The sequence below is a fragment of the Staurois parvus genome, unplaced genomic scaffold (genome assembly GCF_062004578.1).
Source record: "Staurois parvus isolate SC_StPar_1 unplaced genomic scaffold, SC_StPar_1.0 ptg000607l, whole genome shotgun sequence".
Lineage (NCBI taxonomy): Eukaryota > Metazoa > Chordata > Amphibia > Anura > Ranidae > Staurois > Staurois parvus.
This window is the reverse complement of record NW_028318403.1, coordinates 3,083,671-3,103,425: the sequence shown is the minus strand read 5'-3', so window position 1 is coordinate 3,103,425 and position 19,755 is coordinate 3,083,671. Positions and strand designations below refer to the sequence as shown.

The 19,755-nt window shown below is 40.4% G+C and overlaps 1 protein-coding gene across 1 annotated transcript in view; it reads right to left on the bottom strand.

Moving 5' to 3' along the window:
* Positions 1–19,755, bottom strand: part of SMPD3 (sphingomyelin phosphodiesterase 3) — a 301,127-nt gene that overhangs the window by 28,069 nt on the left and 253,303 nt on the right. The window contains exon 4 of the mRNA XM_089692870.1: positions 1,020–1,095. Within this exon, the coding sequence (XP_089548996.1) occupies positions 1,020–1,095 (76 nt within the window). The remainder of the gene's footprint in view (positions 1–1,019; positions 1,096–19,755) is intronic.

Here is a 19,755-nt window from a genome sequence, read left to right as displayed (position 1 = left end):
CCTCAACATTGGGGGGGGGGGCCTCCTACCCCAAAGCATCTTGTCCCCATGTTGATGGGAACAAGGGCTTCTTTCCCACAACACTGGGCTGTGGTTGTGGGGGTCTGCAGGTGGGGGGCTTATCGGACTCTAGAACCCCTTTAACGAAGGGACCCCCCAGATTCTGCCCTCCCTCATGTGAATGAGGCTACATAGTCAAAAACTGGTGTTGTGTTTTTTTTCACTTTTTAAATTTTTTTGAATGAGTAGGGGTACTCCTATGTACCCCTAAAAGTTCATAGCAGACCCAAAGGGCCTGGAATGGATTTTGGGGGACCCAACAAAGTTTTTTTTTCTGATTTTTTTATTGCCAGCAACTCCTTTCTTTCACATTTAGCTGTCAGTGGGGAAATCATTGAGAGCTGATGAGTCATCCGTTATTAAGGATGCGTCGGCCAGCATCCCGGCCCTCTCCTTAACAACCAGCTATTCTTGACACAGAATTCGGATCGGTCAATAAATTTTCGACTAATTCAAATCGGTCTGAAAATGTGGAATTCGCTAGAAAATTAATAAACAAAACTAAACAAATTCCGAAACAACTCCACAAAATGAAAGTAGTAACATGATGAATTTATCCAAAACTAAACAAATTTTTCTGTTCTGCACATAACTATCTGGAGCGCATGGACCAATGAAGACATGGTGAGTGAGGAGGAAGACCAAGGACAGTGCAAAGTCTTCATCTAAAATAACTGACAGCAGTAGCCACTAACTGAGTCTATACAGGAGAACTAAAGGGGGGAATCCACTTGTGAGAGAGCAATACCTGTGGTATGTCCTTGTGTGTACCTGTGGTATGTCCTTGTGAGTAAGGGTGGGAAACAAAGTATAGGAACATCTCATCTCTGGAGTCTCCAAGAGATATACGATGCTTAAAGGAAGCAAAGCCTGCCAAGTATTAAAATCTAAGATTTGACCAGAAATGGCTGTAGGAATGAATAGAGAATTCATTTACAGTATCAAGTCTGAAGGCTTACCTGACAAAGCATGCAGGTGAGTGCAGGAGACATATCCCACAATTCTTTGGTCCTGAGGAGTGGTCCCCACCTGCACCTACAAAATTAGACACACAACAATTTACTCATTTTATATTGCAGATAAATCAGCTTTCATTTCATTTGTATAGATGAACTCCCTTAGTCGTTTAAGCTCTCCTGGCAGCAGAAAAACGCTAAATAAGGCAAAAACGCGTGTAAATGCGGTACTGCGTTTCACCACGTTTAGTGCTTGGACATTTATTCATTCGATTGGCTAAAGTATTTTTCACTGACATGAATAAACATCTAAGTGCTAAATGCAGCTAGCCTTTAGACACATTTACATGCGTTTTTGCCACTTTTAGCATTTTTTGCCCAAAATGTTCCTGCAGAAGAATTGCGTTCAGGAAAGGAACGTTTAACTGCTCCTAAACTCTGGTAAAAGCCTATGTGTACATGGACACATAGGGGGTTATTTACTAAAACTGGAAAGTTCAAAATCTGATGCAGCTTTGCCTAGGATCCAATCAGCTTCTAGGTTTTATTGCCAAAGCTTAACTGAACAAGCTGAAGTTAGAAGCTGATTGGCTACCATGCACAGCTGCATCAAATTCTGAGTGCTCCAGTTTTAGTAAATCTCCCCCATAGGCTTTTATTGAGTTGAGTTCAGGGGCTTTGGTAAAAAAAAAAGCCAGCAGTGTACATAAGGCTTAACTAAACTCTGATGACAATTAGGCCTCATGTACACATAAACTCCCCTAGACGTTTAGGTCTCCTGGCAGCAGAAAAATGCTAAACACGGCAAAAACACATGTAAACGTGGTACCATGTTTAGCTACGTTTGGCACTTGGACGTTTCATTTGATTGGCCAGAGTATTTTCCATTGACATGGATAAATGCCCAAGTGCTAAATGCGTTTAGCCACGTTTACATGTGTTTTTGCCACATTTAGTGTTTTTGGCCAAAATGTTCCCCTCCTGAACACGAATATTCTGCATTCAGAAGAGAAACGTTTAACTTCCCCTAAACTCTGCTGCTCCTAAACTCTGGTAAAAGCCTATGTGTACATGGACACATAGGCTTTTATTGAGTTGAGTTCAGGGGCTTTGGCAAAAAAATGCCAAACCCTCTTAAACTCACATTTAGGAGCAGCAGTGTACACGAGGCCTTAGTTTGGTAAAGAAATATGCATCATAAACATTTGAAACATTGTGTATTATACGCATTTGCAATTGGTGTTTAGAAAGCTCCAAACGTAGGCACAGACCAGGTCCAATGAGACAATAGTAGGTGGCATTGCAGAAAACATTTTAAATAGCAGCTCCTACTAGAGGGAGAACATTAGAGATATTGTATGGTCCAATGGGGGCCCCCCCTACTGGAGGGTGGTTATCCTGCAAAACAACTAAAAAAACAGAACTAACAAATGTATCTTTTGGGCTATGCATATATAAGGTCTGTCCAGAAAGTATCCAGCATTGTAATATAATATATTGAGAAATGTATTAAATAAGATACAAGAAACACTGTACATAGGACAACGACACCTCAGTCCCCTTCAAGGTAGGCACCTAGGGACCTCACACAGTTCTCCCAGCATCTCTTCCATTGTTCAAAACAGTCTTTTGTTGGAATTGAGATCAGTATCATCTCGCACTCAGTCGGTGATCTTTGTTGATTGCAGCCCGTACATGTTCAACATTCTCTAGTGTTCTGCTTATTTCAGGCCCTCCAGAACATATATCACTTTCCATAGATTCTTGACCATCTTTGAACTGCACTCATTGCATCCCCAAAAGCCTTCTGAATAATCCAAATGTTCAAGCTTAACACAAAATTTGATGCAGATTCATTGCTCTACTCACTCAGTCATTTTGAATGTGACTGCCACAATGTACATATGCTCACTCAATAGCGTCAAGCGCCCCCACCGACTAGTACAGTGAAGTCATCATTGTTCACGCATGAGCATTCCAGTCCACTCTCCATCGCTCCCAGGTTACATCAATGCTGTGCAAACTGTTCTCATTATATTAACAATGGCTGGACGGACCTTGTGTGTGTGTGTATATATATATATATATATATATATATATATATATATATATATACATACATATATATATATATATATACACAGTGCAAGAAAGCAAAGTGTTATTTCTGCAGTGTTGTCACATGAAAAGATATAATAAATTATTTACAAAAATGTGAGGGGTGTACTCACTTCTGTGAGATACTGTATGTATATATATATATTTCTAAATATACAGTATCTATTCATGTGACAACACTGCATAAATGACACTTTGCTACAGTGTGACGTAGTGAGTGTACAGCTTGTATAACATGTAAATTTGCTGTCCCCTCAAAATAACTCAACACACAGCCATTAATGTCTAAACTGCTGGCAACAAAAGTGAGTACACCCCTATGTGAAAAATTTCCAAATTGGGCCCAAAGTGTCAATATTTTGTGTGGCCACCATTATTTTCCAGCACTGCCTTAACCCTCTTGGGCATGGCGTTCACCAGAGCTTCACAGGTTGCCACTGGAGTCCTCTTCCACTCCTCCATGACGACATCACGGAGCTGGTGAATGTTAGAGACCTTGCGCTCCTCCACCTTCCATTTGAGGATGCCCCACAGATGCTCAATAGGGTTTAGGTCTGGAGACATGCTTGGCCAGTCATCACCTTTCCCCTCAGCTTCTTTAGCAAGGCAGTGGTCTTCTTAGAGGTGTGTTTGGGGTCGTTATCATGTTGGAATACTTCCCTATGGCCCAGTCTCCGAAGGGAGGGGATCATGCTCTGCTTCAGTATGTCACAGTACGTGTTGGTTTTCATGGTTCACTCAATGAACCGTAGCTCCCCAGTGCCGGCAGCACTCATGCAGCCCCAGATCATGACACTCCCACTACCATGCTTGACTGTAGGCAAGACATACTTGTCTTTGTACTCCTCACCTGGTTGCCACCACACATGCTTGACACCATCTGAACCAAATCAGTTTATCTTGGTCTCATCAGACCACAGGATGGTTCCAGTAATCCATGTCCTTAGTCTGCTTGTCTTCAGCAAACTGTTTACGGGCTTCCTTGTGCATCATCTTTAGAAAAGGCTTCCTTCTGGGACGACAGCCATGCAGACCAATTTGATGCAGTGTGCGGCGTATGGTCTGAGCACTGACAGGCTGACCCCCACCCCTTCAAAATCTGCAGCAATCCTGGCAGCACTCATATGTCTATTTCCCAAAGACAACCTCTGGATATGACGCTGAGCATGTGCACTCAACTTCTTTGGTCGACCACGGAGAAGGCCTGTTCTGAGTGGAACCTGTCCTGTTAAACCACTGTATGGTCTTGGCCACCGTGCTGCAGCTCAGTTTCAGGGTCTTGGCAATCTTCTCATTGCCTAGGCCATCTTTATGTGAAGCAAAAATTCTGTTTTTCAGATCCTCAGAGAGTTCTTTGCCATGAGGTGCCATGTTAAACTTCCAGTGATCAGTATGAGAGAGTGAGAGCAATAACACTAACTTTAACACACCTGCTCCCCATTCACACCTGAGACCTTGTAAAACTAATGAGTCATATGACACCAGGGAGGGAAAATGGCTAATTGGGCCCAATTTGGACATTTTCACGTAGGGGTGTACTCACTTTTGTTGCCAGCAGTTTAGACATTAATGGCTGTGTGTTGAGTTATTTTGAGGGGACAGCAAATTTACACTGTTATACAAGCTGTACACTCACTACTTTACATTGTAGCAAAGTGTCATTTCTTCAGTGTTGTCACATGAAAAGATAGAATCTTCTGGGAGATACTGTATATAAGTGTGTAACCCTCTACTGCTCCTTTCTCCTCAGTTGTCCCCCATTTTGGTCTGATGTATAGACTTCTATCAATTATTTAAAGAAGGGCCAGCTTGGACCAAAGTAACTATGTAAAAATATTCATACCTGGAATTTAACTACAAAAAATATTATACTACATCAAATGTATAAATTATTGCATTTGCTACCAGTATAAAGGAAAAGTGTAGGCAAAAAACCCCTGTGGAGTTGACCAATGATCTACAGGTAACTTGAGGAGTGGCAGGGATGTGTCTTTGTTCTAAAAGGTGTCCCTATTTTTCATCTCAGCTGTGTTGGGAGGTATGCATTCTATTTTAAATACTAATATCTGTCATTAATGCACCTCTTAAAATGATGTAAAGTTTAACAAATACACTATTAAACCCGAGAGGCAGGGTACTGTTATTGGAATCATTGTAAGATGCAAAATATCATCAGTCTGGCAGTGCAGGTCATCCTGCTGTTTATGACAATATCACAAGGCAATAAATTATGATGGCCCTCTGCAGGGACTGAGTTATGAACAAAGACATTGATTAAATATTGTTCTGTTCTGTCTAGACTCTTAGTGCTCATACGTGTCTAAAGAATACATGAATTTAAACCAAGTCCACTGAAAACTGATTTTATTAGTTTATTAGTGGTCACTAACAAATCACATCCCTTCTTGGCCTATTGCAGTATTTCTTGCAGAAAATTTGTTGCAGAAATCTCCAATCAAAAATGTACAGAATACTCAACAGTGTACAATAAATTAATACAGGAAAACACATTTTTGTAAGGATTTAAAGATGCAAAGAACTCTTGAAGTCAGAGTCCCGAAGAGATATAAGAGGCTAGTGCATCCTTTCTCAACCTTTTCGACACAGAGGATCCCTTGAAATAACTTTCTGGAGTCAGGGACCCCCTGCTGAAAAATATTATATCTACACCTGATGATAAATTTGTGTGCTGGTCACTAGGAAAAATGCTCCTTACCATTGTGGTCGTTGGAAAGAAATACCCCCTTGCAGATAGCTACAATAATCAATGGTGTCAGCGGGAACTTATCTGAGAGGCAGAAATCAGTCATTGCTCAAGGAACCCCTAGCAACCTCTGGAGGAACCCTAGGGTTTCATGGAACCCTGATTGAGAAACCCAGGGCTAGAGGGTCAGTCAAATCACCCCACCCAAGGCTATAACAAGTTTTAGGGAAGATAGTCTTTAATAATATGCTGCACTGAAAAAAAACATATACTATATTGTAGCAACCAAGTACAAACTAGATTTCTTCAGTCTAGTAAAGCCGACTAAAATCTTAGCTATAAAACAGGCTACAGAACAAATTCTCAAAGTTAGCTCTATAGGGTATAAGGGGTACATCTGCCCTCGGGCAGAGGTCTACAGCTGTGAAATGTATTTTACCCAATAAATAAATGTGATATGGGGTCCCTTGAATGTTTTTGAACCACTGAGCGCAATGTGGGACCAGGAAATCATCACTGCCCAAAGTGTCAGACTCTGAATAGTTTTTCATTACAGTGGAAGTTTCCCATAACACTACAGACTGATGGTAAGGGCAATGGGAAAGGTAAGTATTACCTATTCTTTGCAGAGGAATACTTTTTGTTGAACTTTTATTCTGGCATTTGAAGTAGGTTCAATATTCGAAAAGGAAGGATGCAAGAATTACATTTTTATCCTTTACTTACTGCCCCAAAACAAACATATTAAATGTCCTGACGCCTGATAGGAACACTCTTGTTTCAGGTCATCAAAGCTTGGCATGCACTATTATACCAACATTTTTTATTGTAAGAACATTTGTTTGTTTTCCTAATCATTAGTGGGGTCAAATTAGTTTTAGTTTTCGACCGCAGTGACAAGAAAATTTGAAGAAGCAGGATGGAAAATAAGAACACAAATTTCTAACAGTGTATGTGGTTTTCAATTGGTAAAGTCCATTCATTCCAAAAATGAATGTTAAAAGCAAACAAAATCTTTAAAATGACATTGGAATGTCCTGAGAATTCTTCTAAGAATTTTCATACAAATGTTATTAATGTATACCAAGATTAACTCACCAGTTAGTGAAGGATAGATAAGAATGTCAGCCTCAGAGCTTACAATTTTTAAAATGATGCAGCAATGTCAGCTTCCATGTATCCACCCTAAAGAGCTTTAAAGCGGACCTTCACCCCTTAAATTGACTTGACTCCCCTCCATCCCCCTGCTGTACATATGTCATGGTTTTATTTTGTTTTGTTTTTTTAAGAATTTGTTTTGACCTGCCCCCACCATCACCGACCATTGGCCAAGGCAAATGACGTCAGTGCACCCAGTGCCTGGAGGCACCAGGAGCCATGCACATCACCCCACTCACTAACAGAAGAGGGAGGCAGGCCAAGTGGCACGTCATTGGATGGTTCATCGGAAGAACCCAGAAGAGCTGGGGAAGCCTTCAAATGACATCACAGAGAAACAGGGTGGCACGGGACCTGGCGCCGGCTGCTGCTTAGAGGAGGACTTCAGCAGGACGATGCTGGATCTGCTGTGTGGGTGGGTAACTGAAATGTTCACAGCCAAGCATCAAGTAAGCTGGGGAGAAAAAAAATAATGGGGGGGAGGGTGAAATTCCTCTTTAAGGAGATAAGCCCTTTGATAATACAGAACCAAACTGAATAAGTGTGCTGTAATCATACGAGGCATTTTTTTAATGATCTACATTTCACTCCAAATAGATCCAGACTTATATTTGGTTGGTTGTGATGAAATTATCAGTTTAGTATAAGAATTAACCCACTCTCTTCCTGTTTTTTTTTCCTAAAGCCCTGACAATCACAGAGTCAACGGAAATACTTTAAAATATTTGACCATTTGCACTCCCTTGATGCCATATGCCACACATTGAACACCTAGAGCTTGAACTTCCTTTCAGGCACGTTTTTTCTCTTTTTAAAAACGCAAATCAATCAATGAGCAGGTGAGCTTCACACAGCAGTCACCATGGGATATCTGCCTGAAGAATTAAAGGACCTTAACATGACTCACATCTGAGACCCCCTCCAGAGGCTCTCAGGATATATTTACAAAGATGGGCTTGGGGATTCTGGTTTGAAGTTCAGACTGGAACTAAACTCACACTAAATATTAGATTAGGAATATCATTGTAAATTATTCGTTTTCAGTGGTTTGTTTATTTGTAAAGCCTAAAATAATATTTATACCAGTCACCTGAATGTCTCTTTGCATATGCGTGTAGCATCAGGGGTCTCAGGGGTCATAATTGTGACCCTGCTCATGCTCCAGGGGGGCCCGTGCTGTCTCCTTGTCACTATGACGGGCAAAGCAGAATCCAGAGCAAAGTGGAAGCTCTGAGCTTTTGGCTTTGATTTCAAGTCCTGAGCTGGAGAGTAGCGGAGGAAGGACAGGGTGAGGCCAGCCCTGCTGGACGGGAAAGTGTCAGTGCTGACAACCAGGCGAGGATGTACACTGAGCTGTCACCAGACTGAGTGAGGGAGGAGGAAGAGAGCACTGGGATGGTACTGCTGTCTTTGAGGAGGTAAAAAGATATCGGTCAGATCCATGCAGAGAACGGACACAAAACGCCCCACCCCTCCCCACAACTCCTGCTGACACTCACACAATAATTCTCACAAAATCCCATAACACCTCCTGAGGGACCCCCAAGGGACTGTGGGCTCCAGATTTTACTGTGACAGTTTGAGCAGAATAAGCAGAGGGGGAGCTGGATGGGGAATCTGTCATTGTCAGCATGGGGGGGGGGGGTATCTGTCATTACCTGGTGAGAGGGGTGGTCATCTGTCATTACCTGATGGTAGGGGGGAGGGTCATCAGTAATCACCTGCTAGGGGGTCATCTGTCATTTCCTGGTAGGGGGGGGAGATGTGTCATTACCAGGAGGAGGGGAAGTCATCTGCCTTTACAGGAGGAGAGGGTCATCTATGATTAGCTGAAGGAGGGAATCTTGAAGGAGGGGTTATCCTTCAATACCAAAAGGAGGCAGGAGGGCATTACCAGAAAGGCGGCGGGGGTGTTACTTTTCCGTAACCTCCATATCACTGCAGCCTGGCCATGAGAGAGTTAACTGGGTGCTGTTTAATGACCTATAAAAGAAAGGTGTTTACAAAACAAAACAAATGGTGTGATATCTGCAGTGGCACACTCTCTGATCAGTCCCCCACCCAGCCCAGTACAGTACCCCCCTCCCACCCCTGCACGTGCACACAAGGTGGGGGCAGGCTGGCCACACTGTGAGCTGCTGACTGAACACGGTGGGCTTGTATGTGGATCTGGAAGTCAGAGGGCCTGCTGAGTTTCCTCTTTTACATACAAACCTAACGCTTTCACCCGACAGCTCAGAGCGTGGCCTGTCTGCCCCCATCTTGTGTGCACGTGCAGATGGCAGCAGGAGAGAGAGAAGAGAGAGAAGGCCACCATATAGCTATAATATCTTGGCGCACGGTGGGAGCATCTTGAGCTCACAGTGGAAGGTGGTAGGGGGGCCGAGGTCAACTTTTGCATCGGGGTTCACAGGCTTTAAGCTACGCCTCTGTCTGTGAATGTTAAAAACCTACATAATACACATAGCATACTGTATGTGGAAGATAAATAAATAGATAGATAGATAGATAGATAGATAGATAGATAGATAGATAGATAGATAGACACAGTAGATATATTCATCAAGATTGATAGAGTTGGTGGACTATTCCTATGCTAATTCTACTTAAAAGGCAAACATTACCAGTGTAACTGCAATGAGAAAAATGTTAACTGGCTAAATGGGCAATTGTTTACTGTCGTGGTTACTGAGGGCAGTAAACAGTACCGCTGGCCCTAAATGGTCTTATCATCTTGATTAACATGATCAAAAGGGTTTGGTCAGCCAATTTGAGGTCTAGAATGTAGTACACATTATTGCATGGAAGCTACCTAGGTGCATATTACACACTGGATATACACTCACCGGCCACTTTATTAGGTACACCTGTTCAATTGCTTGGTGACACAAATTGTTATTCAGTCAATCACATAGCAGCAACTCAGTGCATTTAGGCATCTAAATGTGGTGAAGACGACTTGCTGAAGTTCAAACCGAGCATCAGAATGGGGAAGAAAGGGGATTTAAGTGACTTTGAATGTGCCATGTTGTTTTGGTGCCAGATGGGCTGGTTGAGTATTTCAAATACTGCTGATCTACTAGAATTTTCACGCACAACCATCTCTAGGGTTTACAGACAATGATCCAAAAAAGAGAAAATATCCAGTGAGCGGCAGTCATGTGGACAAAAATGCCTTGTTGATGTCTGAGGAGAATGGGCAGACTGGTTGCTGCGACATTCAGATGGTAGGGTCAGAATTTGGCATAAACAACATGAAAGCATGGACCCATCCTGCCTTGTATCAGCAGTTCAGGCTGGTGGTGGTGGTGTAATGGTGTGGGTGATATTTTCTTGGCACTAGCAAGGTGTACCTAATAAAGTGGCCAATATGTTGATGCAGCAATTGTTGTGACCATAGAATTGGTGAACATAGTTTCATGTGTATGGATAGTACAGACAGATCCCCCGCATCAACACAACGATGTGTGATATATGTGATGAAAGGCAACAGTAACTCATGTCAATATGAACCAAAATCTCTCAGGAATGTTTCCAACACCTTGTTGAATCTGTGCTATGAGGAATTAAGGCAGTTCTGAAGGCAAAAGGGGGTCCAACCCGGTACTAGCAAAGTGTACTTAATAAAGTGTATATGCTCGATGGTGTAATGTGTCTATGCTTGCTGAGACAGAAAAGCATTTTGAGTGGGACTCTGAAGGCTTCTGTTCATTGTATTATTTGCCATTATTCTGTTAACTTTGTCATCTGTTCTGGAATCCAATAAATGCTAATCTCTCTGGAAAACCAAGTTGCTGTGGGAAGGTTCAGTTGGATTGATAACACAATAATAATTATTAGTCATCTACCTCTATATTTACAACAGCACATAGTATACTGCCATCTTCCCACTAATCCAGATTTGGTGGTATAGGTGTGGGTTTGGGTTAACCCTTTGAGGACCAAGGGATGTATTTGTCCCATGTTTGGGTTAAGGAGCAGTCAATGACTGTCACCATGGAACCAAAAGAACATCCATCAGTGCACCTGGGTGGACAGATAGCCTGTGTTGCCGTACGGTGGCCAAAACACCCAAAACAAAGCCATTAACATGGTGAAGGATCAGCAATACTCTTCTAATGGCCTAAGAATAAGCAGAGTAACTGATCCTTTAGTCACCATCTTGGGATTAATTATTAAAATAAGTTTAATTCCAGAAAATGAAAAAGGACATTCTTGTGCCATTCCTGAGGTCATAGGGAGGTATTGAAAAAGATTGCAAACATATTAGGGGTACATTTTACTGTTACAAGGATTTCAAAGGTCCAAAGCTCTTAAAGTGGAGATAAAGTTCTTTTTTTATCTTGTATCTACAGGTAGATCTGTAATAAAGCTTTCTTGTAGGTACTGTAAATATCTCCTAAACATGCACAGTTTAGGTAATATTTACTTGTGTAGCAGCCGGTGACTTCCCCGGCGCAGGCACTCTGTTCCATGGCTGTGACTCCTGCACGCATGCACGGGAGTGATATCATCGCAGCCTGGCCATTCAAACCACCAGAACCTGCAAACCGGGAAGGAAGACCTGGTCAAGATGGAAGCCCTGCCAGCAGTGACAGTGCACTGCTGGAAGGCTTCGTTTTAAGGTAAGTTTCACATAATGTGATAATAGGCCCATTCACACCTGAATTTGTAGCATGAAGCTCGAAGCTCTAAAATGCTAAGGGAGAAAAAAATCAATATTACTCTATGGAGATGGTTCACATGTCCACTCCAAGTTGCCTGAAACAAAACACCTCAAGCTCAAAAAGGTTTTGGAGCTACTACTGTAGCTCCATTCAAGCAGATCGATACGTTTTTGGCACATTTTCATTCCCATAGAAATACATAAAGATGCACAAATCGTGCGACTTCATGCGCTTCTGTGCATTTTCTTGCGTGACTAAGAGTGTTTTTTTGGCATGGCAAAACATGGCAACAATTGATGTCACAGATTACATTATTCTCTATTGGCTTATACAAAAAACGGCAGAACTCAAAAAGCCCAAAAACGCTTGAAGAAATCAAGCAGAAACGTTTACAAATGAGCATAATAAGAAAAAAAAAATAGTGCTGCGCTAAAAATGGCTACTAACCCCTACATAAAAAACATGAATTATATATATCTAACTCAAACCGTGAAAGTGGCAACCAGTTAGAAAGAACAAAAAGTGTTGTTTAGTGTATTACCACCTGTGAATTGACGTCCCCACGCTTTAGCCTAGGTGACGTAATACGTGTGACGGAAGCGTGGTGATGTCAGTTCCGGTACAGCAACGATCGCCGCCATCTTTCTTTACAATATTTCCATGCTGTTTGAGGGCAATTCACCCCTTACCTTTATGGGTGCACCCTTGTTTTTTAAGAAGTTTTTTAAAATAAATTAACCTTATTGCACTATGAGGGACCCTTTTTCTTTTATTTACCCATATATGATGCTTCATTGGGTCCGGTGATGTGGAGCCTTCTGTGACCAGGCTATAAGGAGGAGAGGAGGATTTGGAATATTTCTTAATTTGACCTATGTGATGTGGGTCAAGCATGCACGCCTGGCGGTGGTGGATATCACAAGTATATATTAAAGTAGAAGATTCACTAAATTACACTTTGTTATGGACTATCACTTTATTATGAACTGTCACTTTGCATTTAATTTTACAGTATAAATTATTGTACCCAAAGAACAACCCAATTAATGTGAATTGGGATCCAAATAGCCCCCTACCATGGGGTATGAACCACTAAAACGTGATAAATATTAAATACATAAAATAGTAATGGCAAATATTATAAGTACATAATACATCATTTATACTGTCAGTTTTATATCTTGATATATCCTTTATGGACTATTCTTGAATACATATTCTTTTATTAGGTATATCCCTTTGGTCTGATGATTTGAAATTTAATATATTCTGTTTTTCATACCATTTTTAGTCCCATTGGGGGGATGTTCTGGTGCCCATCTGTCAATCCTTGTTGTCTGGTGACTTACATCTGACCACTCTTGCCCTCTTGGATGATGCACCCTGCCGGAACATGGTGTCCAGCCTCTAATCTTGGAAATCATCCTCTCTTTTGCTCTGACATATGCTTTTGTAAGTAAAAAATTCTTTGGTTATGTGAAAAATTTTTTTTGGATTATCTGTTTATTTTTTGGAATACTCATTTATGGTTGTTTATATATCTACTAGAAAGTCTTTTGTCTGTCATGCCCCCTGAGGAAGATCTAGAATGTGGAATGATCGAAAAGCGTCAGAGTTTTTTCTTTCTTTCTGTGGGCTTCATATTCTTGTATTAAGAGATTTCTTGTAAGAATACTGTCAGAGCAATATTCTATTTAGAAATCATGTATTTAATATTACAATGGAAATGTGTATATAATAAAGTTGATAAAAATCTTTTTTAACCAAATTTTTCTTTCACTATATGTATGATCCTATTATGATGATAATAAAGTGATAGTCCATAACAAAGTGAATAATAAAGTGTAATTTAGTGAATCTTCTCCTTTAACATATACTTGTGATATCCACCACCGCCAGGTGTGCATGCTTGACCCACATCACATAGGTCAAATTAAGAAATATTCCAAATCCTCCTCTCCTCCTTATAGCCTGGTCACAGAAGGCTCCACATCACCGGACCCAATGAAGCATCATATATGGGTAAATAAAAGAAAAAGGGTCCCTCATAGTGCAATAAGGTTAATTTATTTTAAAAAAACTTCTTAAAAAACAAGGGTGCACTCATAAAGGTAAGGGGTGAATTGCCCTCAAACAGCATGGAAATATTGTAAAGAAAGATGGCGGCGATCGTTGCTGTACCGGAACAGACGTCACCACACTTCCGTCCTGCGTGTTACATCACCTAGGCGGAAGCGTGGTGACGTCAGTTCAAGTATGGCAAATTTCAGGTGGTAATACACTAAAAAACACTTTTTGCTCTTTCTATATGGTTACCACTTTCACGGTTTGAGTTGGATATATAATTATTATTCATTAATGTTTTTTATGTAGGGGTTAGTAGCCTTTTTTTCTTTTTCTTATTTTGTTGCAGGGGTGGAACATGTTTTGGGTGCTTGCTGCTATATTGGTTCAGTATTCAATCTGTGGCAGTGCATAAGACCCTATCATTATTACAAATGAGCATAAAAACACAACAAAACAATTCACAAAAATTATACGCTCAGATGTGAATGGACCCTTAGGGGTTTATTTACTAAAGCTGGAGAGTCCAAAATCAGACTCCCTTCTGCATAGAAACCAATCAGCTTCCAGGTTTCATTGCCAAAGCTTCATTGAACAAGCTGAGGTTAGAAGCTGATTGGTTTCTATGCAGAAGGGAGTCTGATTTTGGACTCTCCAGCTTTAGTAAATAAACCCCTTATAGTCATTCTGCTGTAAAATACCAGAGTCTCTTCTACCAACTATAGCAATACAGACTCTGGCATAATACAGTGGCAGATAATTCAAACAGCTGGCATAAACTCAGAAATTAGTTTTTGTCTTGGTTTCCATAATTTTATTATAAATGTTATCATATTTGTTGATTACATAAAATCTATAAAACAAAAAGAAATTCTGCGCTAAATGTGTGAATCACAGAGAAGATAGAGCAGCTAACATGAAATTGCTGGCAACAATAAAATTAATATCTGTACACAATGTAGTACTTTATGTCTCATAACAACATAAACTATTATGAATGAAAGAAAGGTCTTAAAGGAAAACAGTCCTTAAAATTGTGATGAAATCTTTCATATATCACATGGGGAAAAAAAGTGATGAGTTGTCCCAAAGGGGGAGAGAAAAAATCCTCCACCAACACTATACACAGCCTCTTACCAGAGGGTAAGACCACAGGTCATGCGGTCATATACAGCATTTATGGATGGTCAGATGAGTAAAATGGACCAAGTATCTTCTCCAGCTGAAGGCACCTCCACGGCTCACTCCAGAAAGATAGTAACTCAAATTAGTGCTTTAAAAGCATCAGCATGGTAAAATGGAACCATAGAGCTTCTCCACCAAAGGACAACTCTTCAGTTAGTAACATGAAGATTTACCCCATTAAACCACCTCAGGACAATGGGATGCATGCAAGAGAGAAATGAAGGCTCCTCATGGCATAGTATTAAAAAAAGCTAAATTTAATAAAAGAAAAGCACTTACAAACCAACAGTGGAAAAAGCATATGGGTTTGATATTGTTTCCAAGTGACAAAATGGCCACGATACGTGGCGTGATGATGTCAGAGGACTTAGCTCCACCCTATGTGTTTCGTCATAAATGGCGTCTTCATAAATACAGCATAAAATCTATGCTGTATTAGGAGGTTTATTTACCACTTAATTCCATTATTATGTTCAGGACTAAAAAAAGTTAAAACCTTTAACTCAAACATTAAGTAAAATAATTTCAGTTTAGTAAATAATTATATAAGCTGCCTGCAGGCAGTGCACTAGTCTGTTTTCCATCGAATCTGGAGTGTAATGTATTACTATGCTGTGAATAGCCTTTAATTCAGCCTCCTGCTATTTAAAACACACACACATGCCCACACTCAACTGACATGCAGGGGCGGACTGACCATTTGGAAACTCGGGCACTGCCCGTGGGCCCGGGGTCAGTAGGGGGCCCCATGAGATGCCCCTGATACCTTTTTCATAGGCTTTTTTGAGTTTGGGCAAGGACACAGGGGCCACATGATCCCCTATTGCCCGGGGGCCCCATGAGTTGTCAGTCCGCCCCTGCTGACATGATATAGTGAGGATACCTCCCCTCCATCTGTTGCTTTATACAAATGAATGGATTTTCCATTAGATGCATTCACAAAGCCAGCACAGCTGGGCTTTATTATTATGTTTATATATGTTGTATAAAATGCTTATTTGTAAAAACAATAATAAAAAAGGCACACAATTTTTATAAACTTGTAAGGCTTCTTGCACATGGGAGTAAAAAAACAGCATTTTTTTTACTGATCTGAACACAGGTGCATTGCTCTCTACGGAACAATGCACAGAGCTGCGTAAAGATCAGAAATACAGCGAGTACAGAGCCGTAAAATAAAAGTAGAAATTTGAATGTTTGTGTTCAGTAATTACACGCATGTATACACACGTACACTATATTGCAACAATGGCAACTGGAAGAAGATATAGAAGAATTTTACTTATAAATACACACATGCATGTTTACACAAGGTCTTTACAGAACATTCTGTAAATCATTACATTTGTCTGCAAGAGACCTTAGGCTACATTCACTTGATGGTAAAAAATAAATAAATAAAGCATAAATAAAGCAGTTTTTATTTATGAATCTGAATGCAGCTGCTTTGCTTTCAATAGAGTCATTCACACAGGTGTGAAACGTGCTGCATTCAGATCCCTAACAAAAAATCCAAAAACCTGCATTCAGATCCCTAACAAAAAATCCAAAAACCTGCATTCAGATCCCTAACAAAAAATCCAAAAACCTGCATTCAGATCCCTAACAAAAAATCCAAAAACCTGCATCTGATGACATGCGTATGCATTCTGGCATAAAAAAAATACAGGGCAATTATACGCATGTAAAAATGCGTTTAAAAGCAAGTATCATTTAGACAGGAACTTTTTTATCAGTAAAATACTTACAGTCGTGTGAATGTACCCTTATAGTTTTTCTGTAAGTATGCCTGATAGTATGTTCCACTTTACTGTAATATTTTATTGCCAATATCATTTATTTTTAGAAAGATAAGAATTTCGAATGCACAAAAATGATAATACAGTATAATAAAATGAAGGTAATAGTAAGAGACGCGTGCTGTCAGATTCAGTAGACTGAAGGACAAAAACAGATTTCTATGCTCCGTTAGCAGTGACCCCTAAAACCACATTATAAATATAGAATACTAAATATAGCATCATTCAAAGTTAGTACATCCCTTTAAGTGCTATTCAGTTGTGTATGACAGATACACGTACACAACTCTTTAACCATTTCAATACCGGGCAATTTTACACCTTCCTGCCCAGGACATTTTTCAGGTTTCAGCGCTCTCTCACTTTGAATGACAATTGCGCGGTCATACAACATTGTACCCAAACTAAAATTTTATCATTTTCTTCACACAACTAGAGCTTTCTTTTGGTGGTATTTAATCATCACCAGGGTTTTTATTTTTTGCTAAATTAACAAAAAAAAACCCGAAAATTTTGAAAAAAAACATGTTTTTCTTTGTTTCTGTTATAAAAGTTTGCAAATAAATAATTGTTCTTCATAAATTTAGGCCGAGATGTATTCTACTACATGTGTTTGGTGAAAATAACCCAAATTAGGATGTATTTTTTAGTTTGTAGGAAAGTTATAGAGTTCACAAACTATGGGATAGATCTGAATATTGATCAATCCTGAAGTACTGACAACCAATCTAATTTCTTGAGGTCCAAGAATGTCAGAATAGTACAGATATCCCCAAATGACCCCTTTTTGCAGAGTAGACAGTCCGACGTACTTCATAAGAGGCATGGCGAGTTTTTTGAAGTTGTATTTTTTTGTCATAATTTTTCGGAAAATTAAAAAAAAAAATATTTTCACTATTTTTTTTTTACATACTGTCACCAGTGCAGTACAGCGTCATCATATAACTGGCATGGCGGTGATCAGGGACACTGACTGGTGACAGTGTGAAAAAAAAAAATATATATTTTTTTAATTTTTTTTATTATTTTAAATTTTTTATTACATTTTTTTTCTTTTTTTTAAGTTTTTGTTTTTCATATTTCACTATGTCCAAAGTAGTACAATGTTACCATAGTAACATTGTACTACTTTGGGGAAGTGATCAGTATTTTGTTTTTTTTTTACACAATTTGCTTATAGCAAAGAATTACTTTGCTATAAGCAAGCATTTACCTGAATGACATCGATTCATTCAGGGTTTTTTTTGTTTTTTTTTTGTGCTTAGTTGTGATTTGGCCACAGCTAATCACATGACATGTGCATGTGATTAGCTCTGACCATTCACAGCTAGGCACTAGTATACAATGGATGGCATGAATGAAGCCATCCATTGTATACAACTGTCATGTGACCTGCTGTGATTGGTCACAGCAGGTCACATGATACTGGCAACAGGGCCGATACTCAGATCTGTCATTGGCCGTGTCCGAGGTACACGACCGGTAACAGATCGCGCTGCAGCGCAGCTCTGCAAGCGCACGATCTGCGCATGTGCGGGAGTACGCCAAATGGTGGCCTCCCAGAAAGCTAGTGCATTTTTTCGGACGCCATACGGCTATTGGCCGGGCGTCAAATGGTTAAAGTGGTATTCAATGGAAAAGCAAACATTTATTATATTGCAGCTTACCAATTCTTAGATGTGATATTTGCATTCATTTTCTTTTTTAGACTTTCTTTCTTCTATTTTCATCGGGTGCTCCAGCCAGTAAGTTGATTGATGTTTTTAAACACTTAAAGGCTAAGTTCTTTTTTTTCTTCTAAATTCCAGCTCCCCTATGTAGCAATATACCATTAATCACTTGCCTACCAGGCACTTATACCCCCTTCCTGCCCAGACCAATTTTCAGCTTTCAGTGCTGTTGCACTTTGAATGACAATTGCGCAGTCATGCAACACTGTACCCATATGACATTTTTATAATTTTTTTCACACACATAGAGCTCTCTTTTGGTGGTATTTAATCATCACTGGGTTTTTAGTTTTGCGCTATAAACAAAAAAAGAGCAAAAAATTTGAAAAAAAACGTTTTTCTTTGTTTCTATTATAAAATTTTGCAAACAGATCATTTTTCTCCTTCATTGATGTGCGTTGATGAGGCTGCACTGATGGGCACTGATAGGCAGCACTGATGGGCACTGATGAGATGTCACAGATAGGCAGCACTGATGGGCACTGATAGGCTGCACTGATGAGGTGGCACTGATGAAGCTGCACTGGTGAGCATTGATGAGGAGGTACTGATGATGCTGCACTGATATGTAGCAATGACAGTCACTGATAGGCGGCACTGATGGGTGACACTGACGGGTGGCGCTGACTGGCAGTACTGACTTGTGGCACTGCTGGGCATTGATGGGCGACACTGATGGACACTGATGGGCGCAATTGCTGGGCAGCACTGATGGGTGGCACTGCTGGGAACTGATGGGTGGCACTGCTGGGAGGCACTGGTGAAAGGCACTACTGGGCACTGGTGGGTGGCACTGCAGGGGACTGGTCATCAGGGCACTGATCATCAGTGCCCTGATGATCAGTGCTGATCTGCTCTGTGACAACCGGGTTTTCGGCAGTACTTTCCTCACGTTGTGACAGTGTGAGGAAAGTACTGCCGATAAACGGCAACTGTATTTACTCCGAGATCTGCTCTGTCATTGGACACAGCTGATCACGTGGTAAAAGGACGCTGTGATTGGCCTTTTACCTCAACACGTGATCAGGTGTCCGTAGGACACTTAGGATCTTAGTGCCCGGTCACACCGGTGCGATTTCAGGGGAGATTTGTGAATTGCAATCACACCTAAAATCGCATCTAATGAATGTGAATGTCAATGTCTTACCATGTGCAATTTGCTGCAGCGTGATTTCTAACGTAGTTCTTGTATTACTTTTTCTGCAGTTTTGTTGCGATGTCACATTCATAGAATATAATGGAAATCGCACTGCAAATTGCAAGAAACCATTGAAAATCTTCACAAGTAGCAATAAAGTCTTCAGAAATCGCACC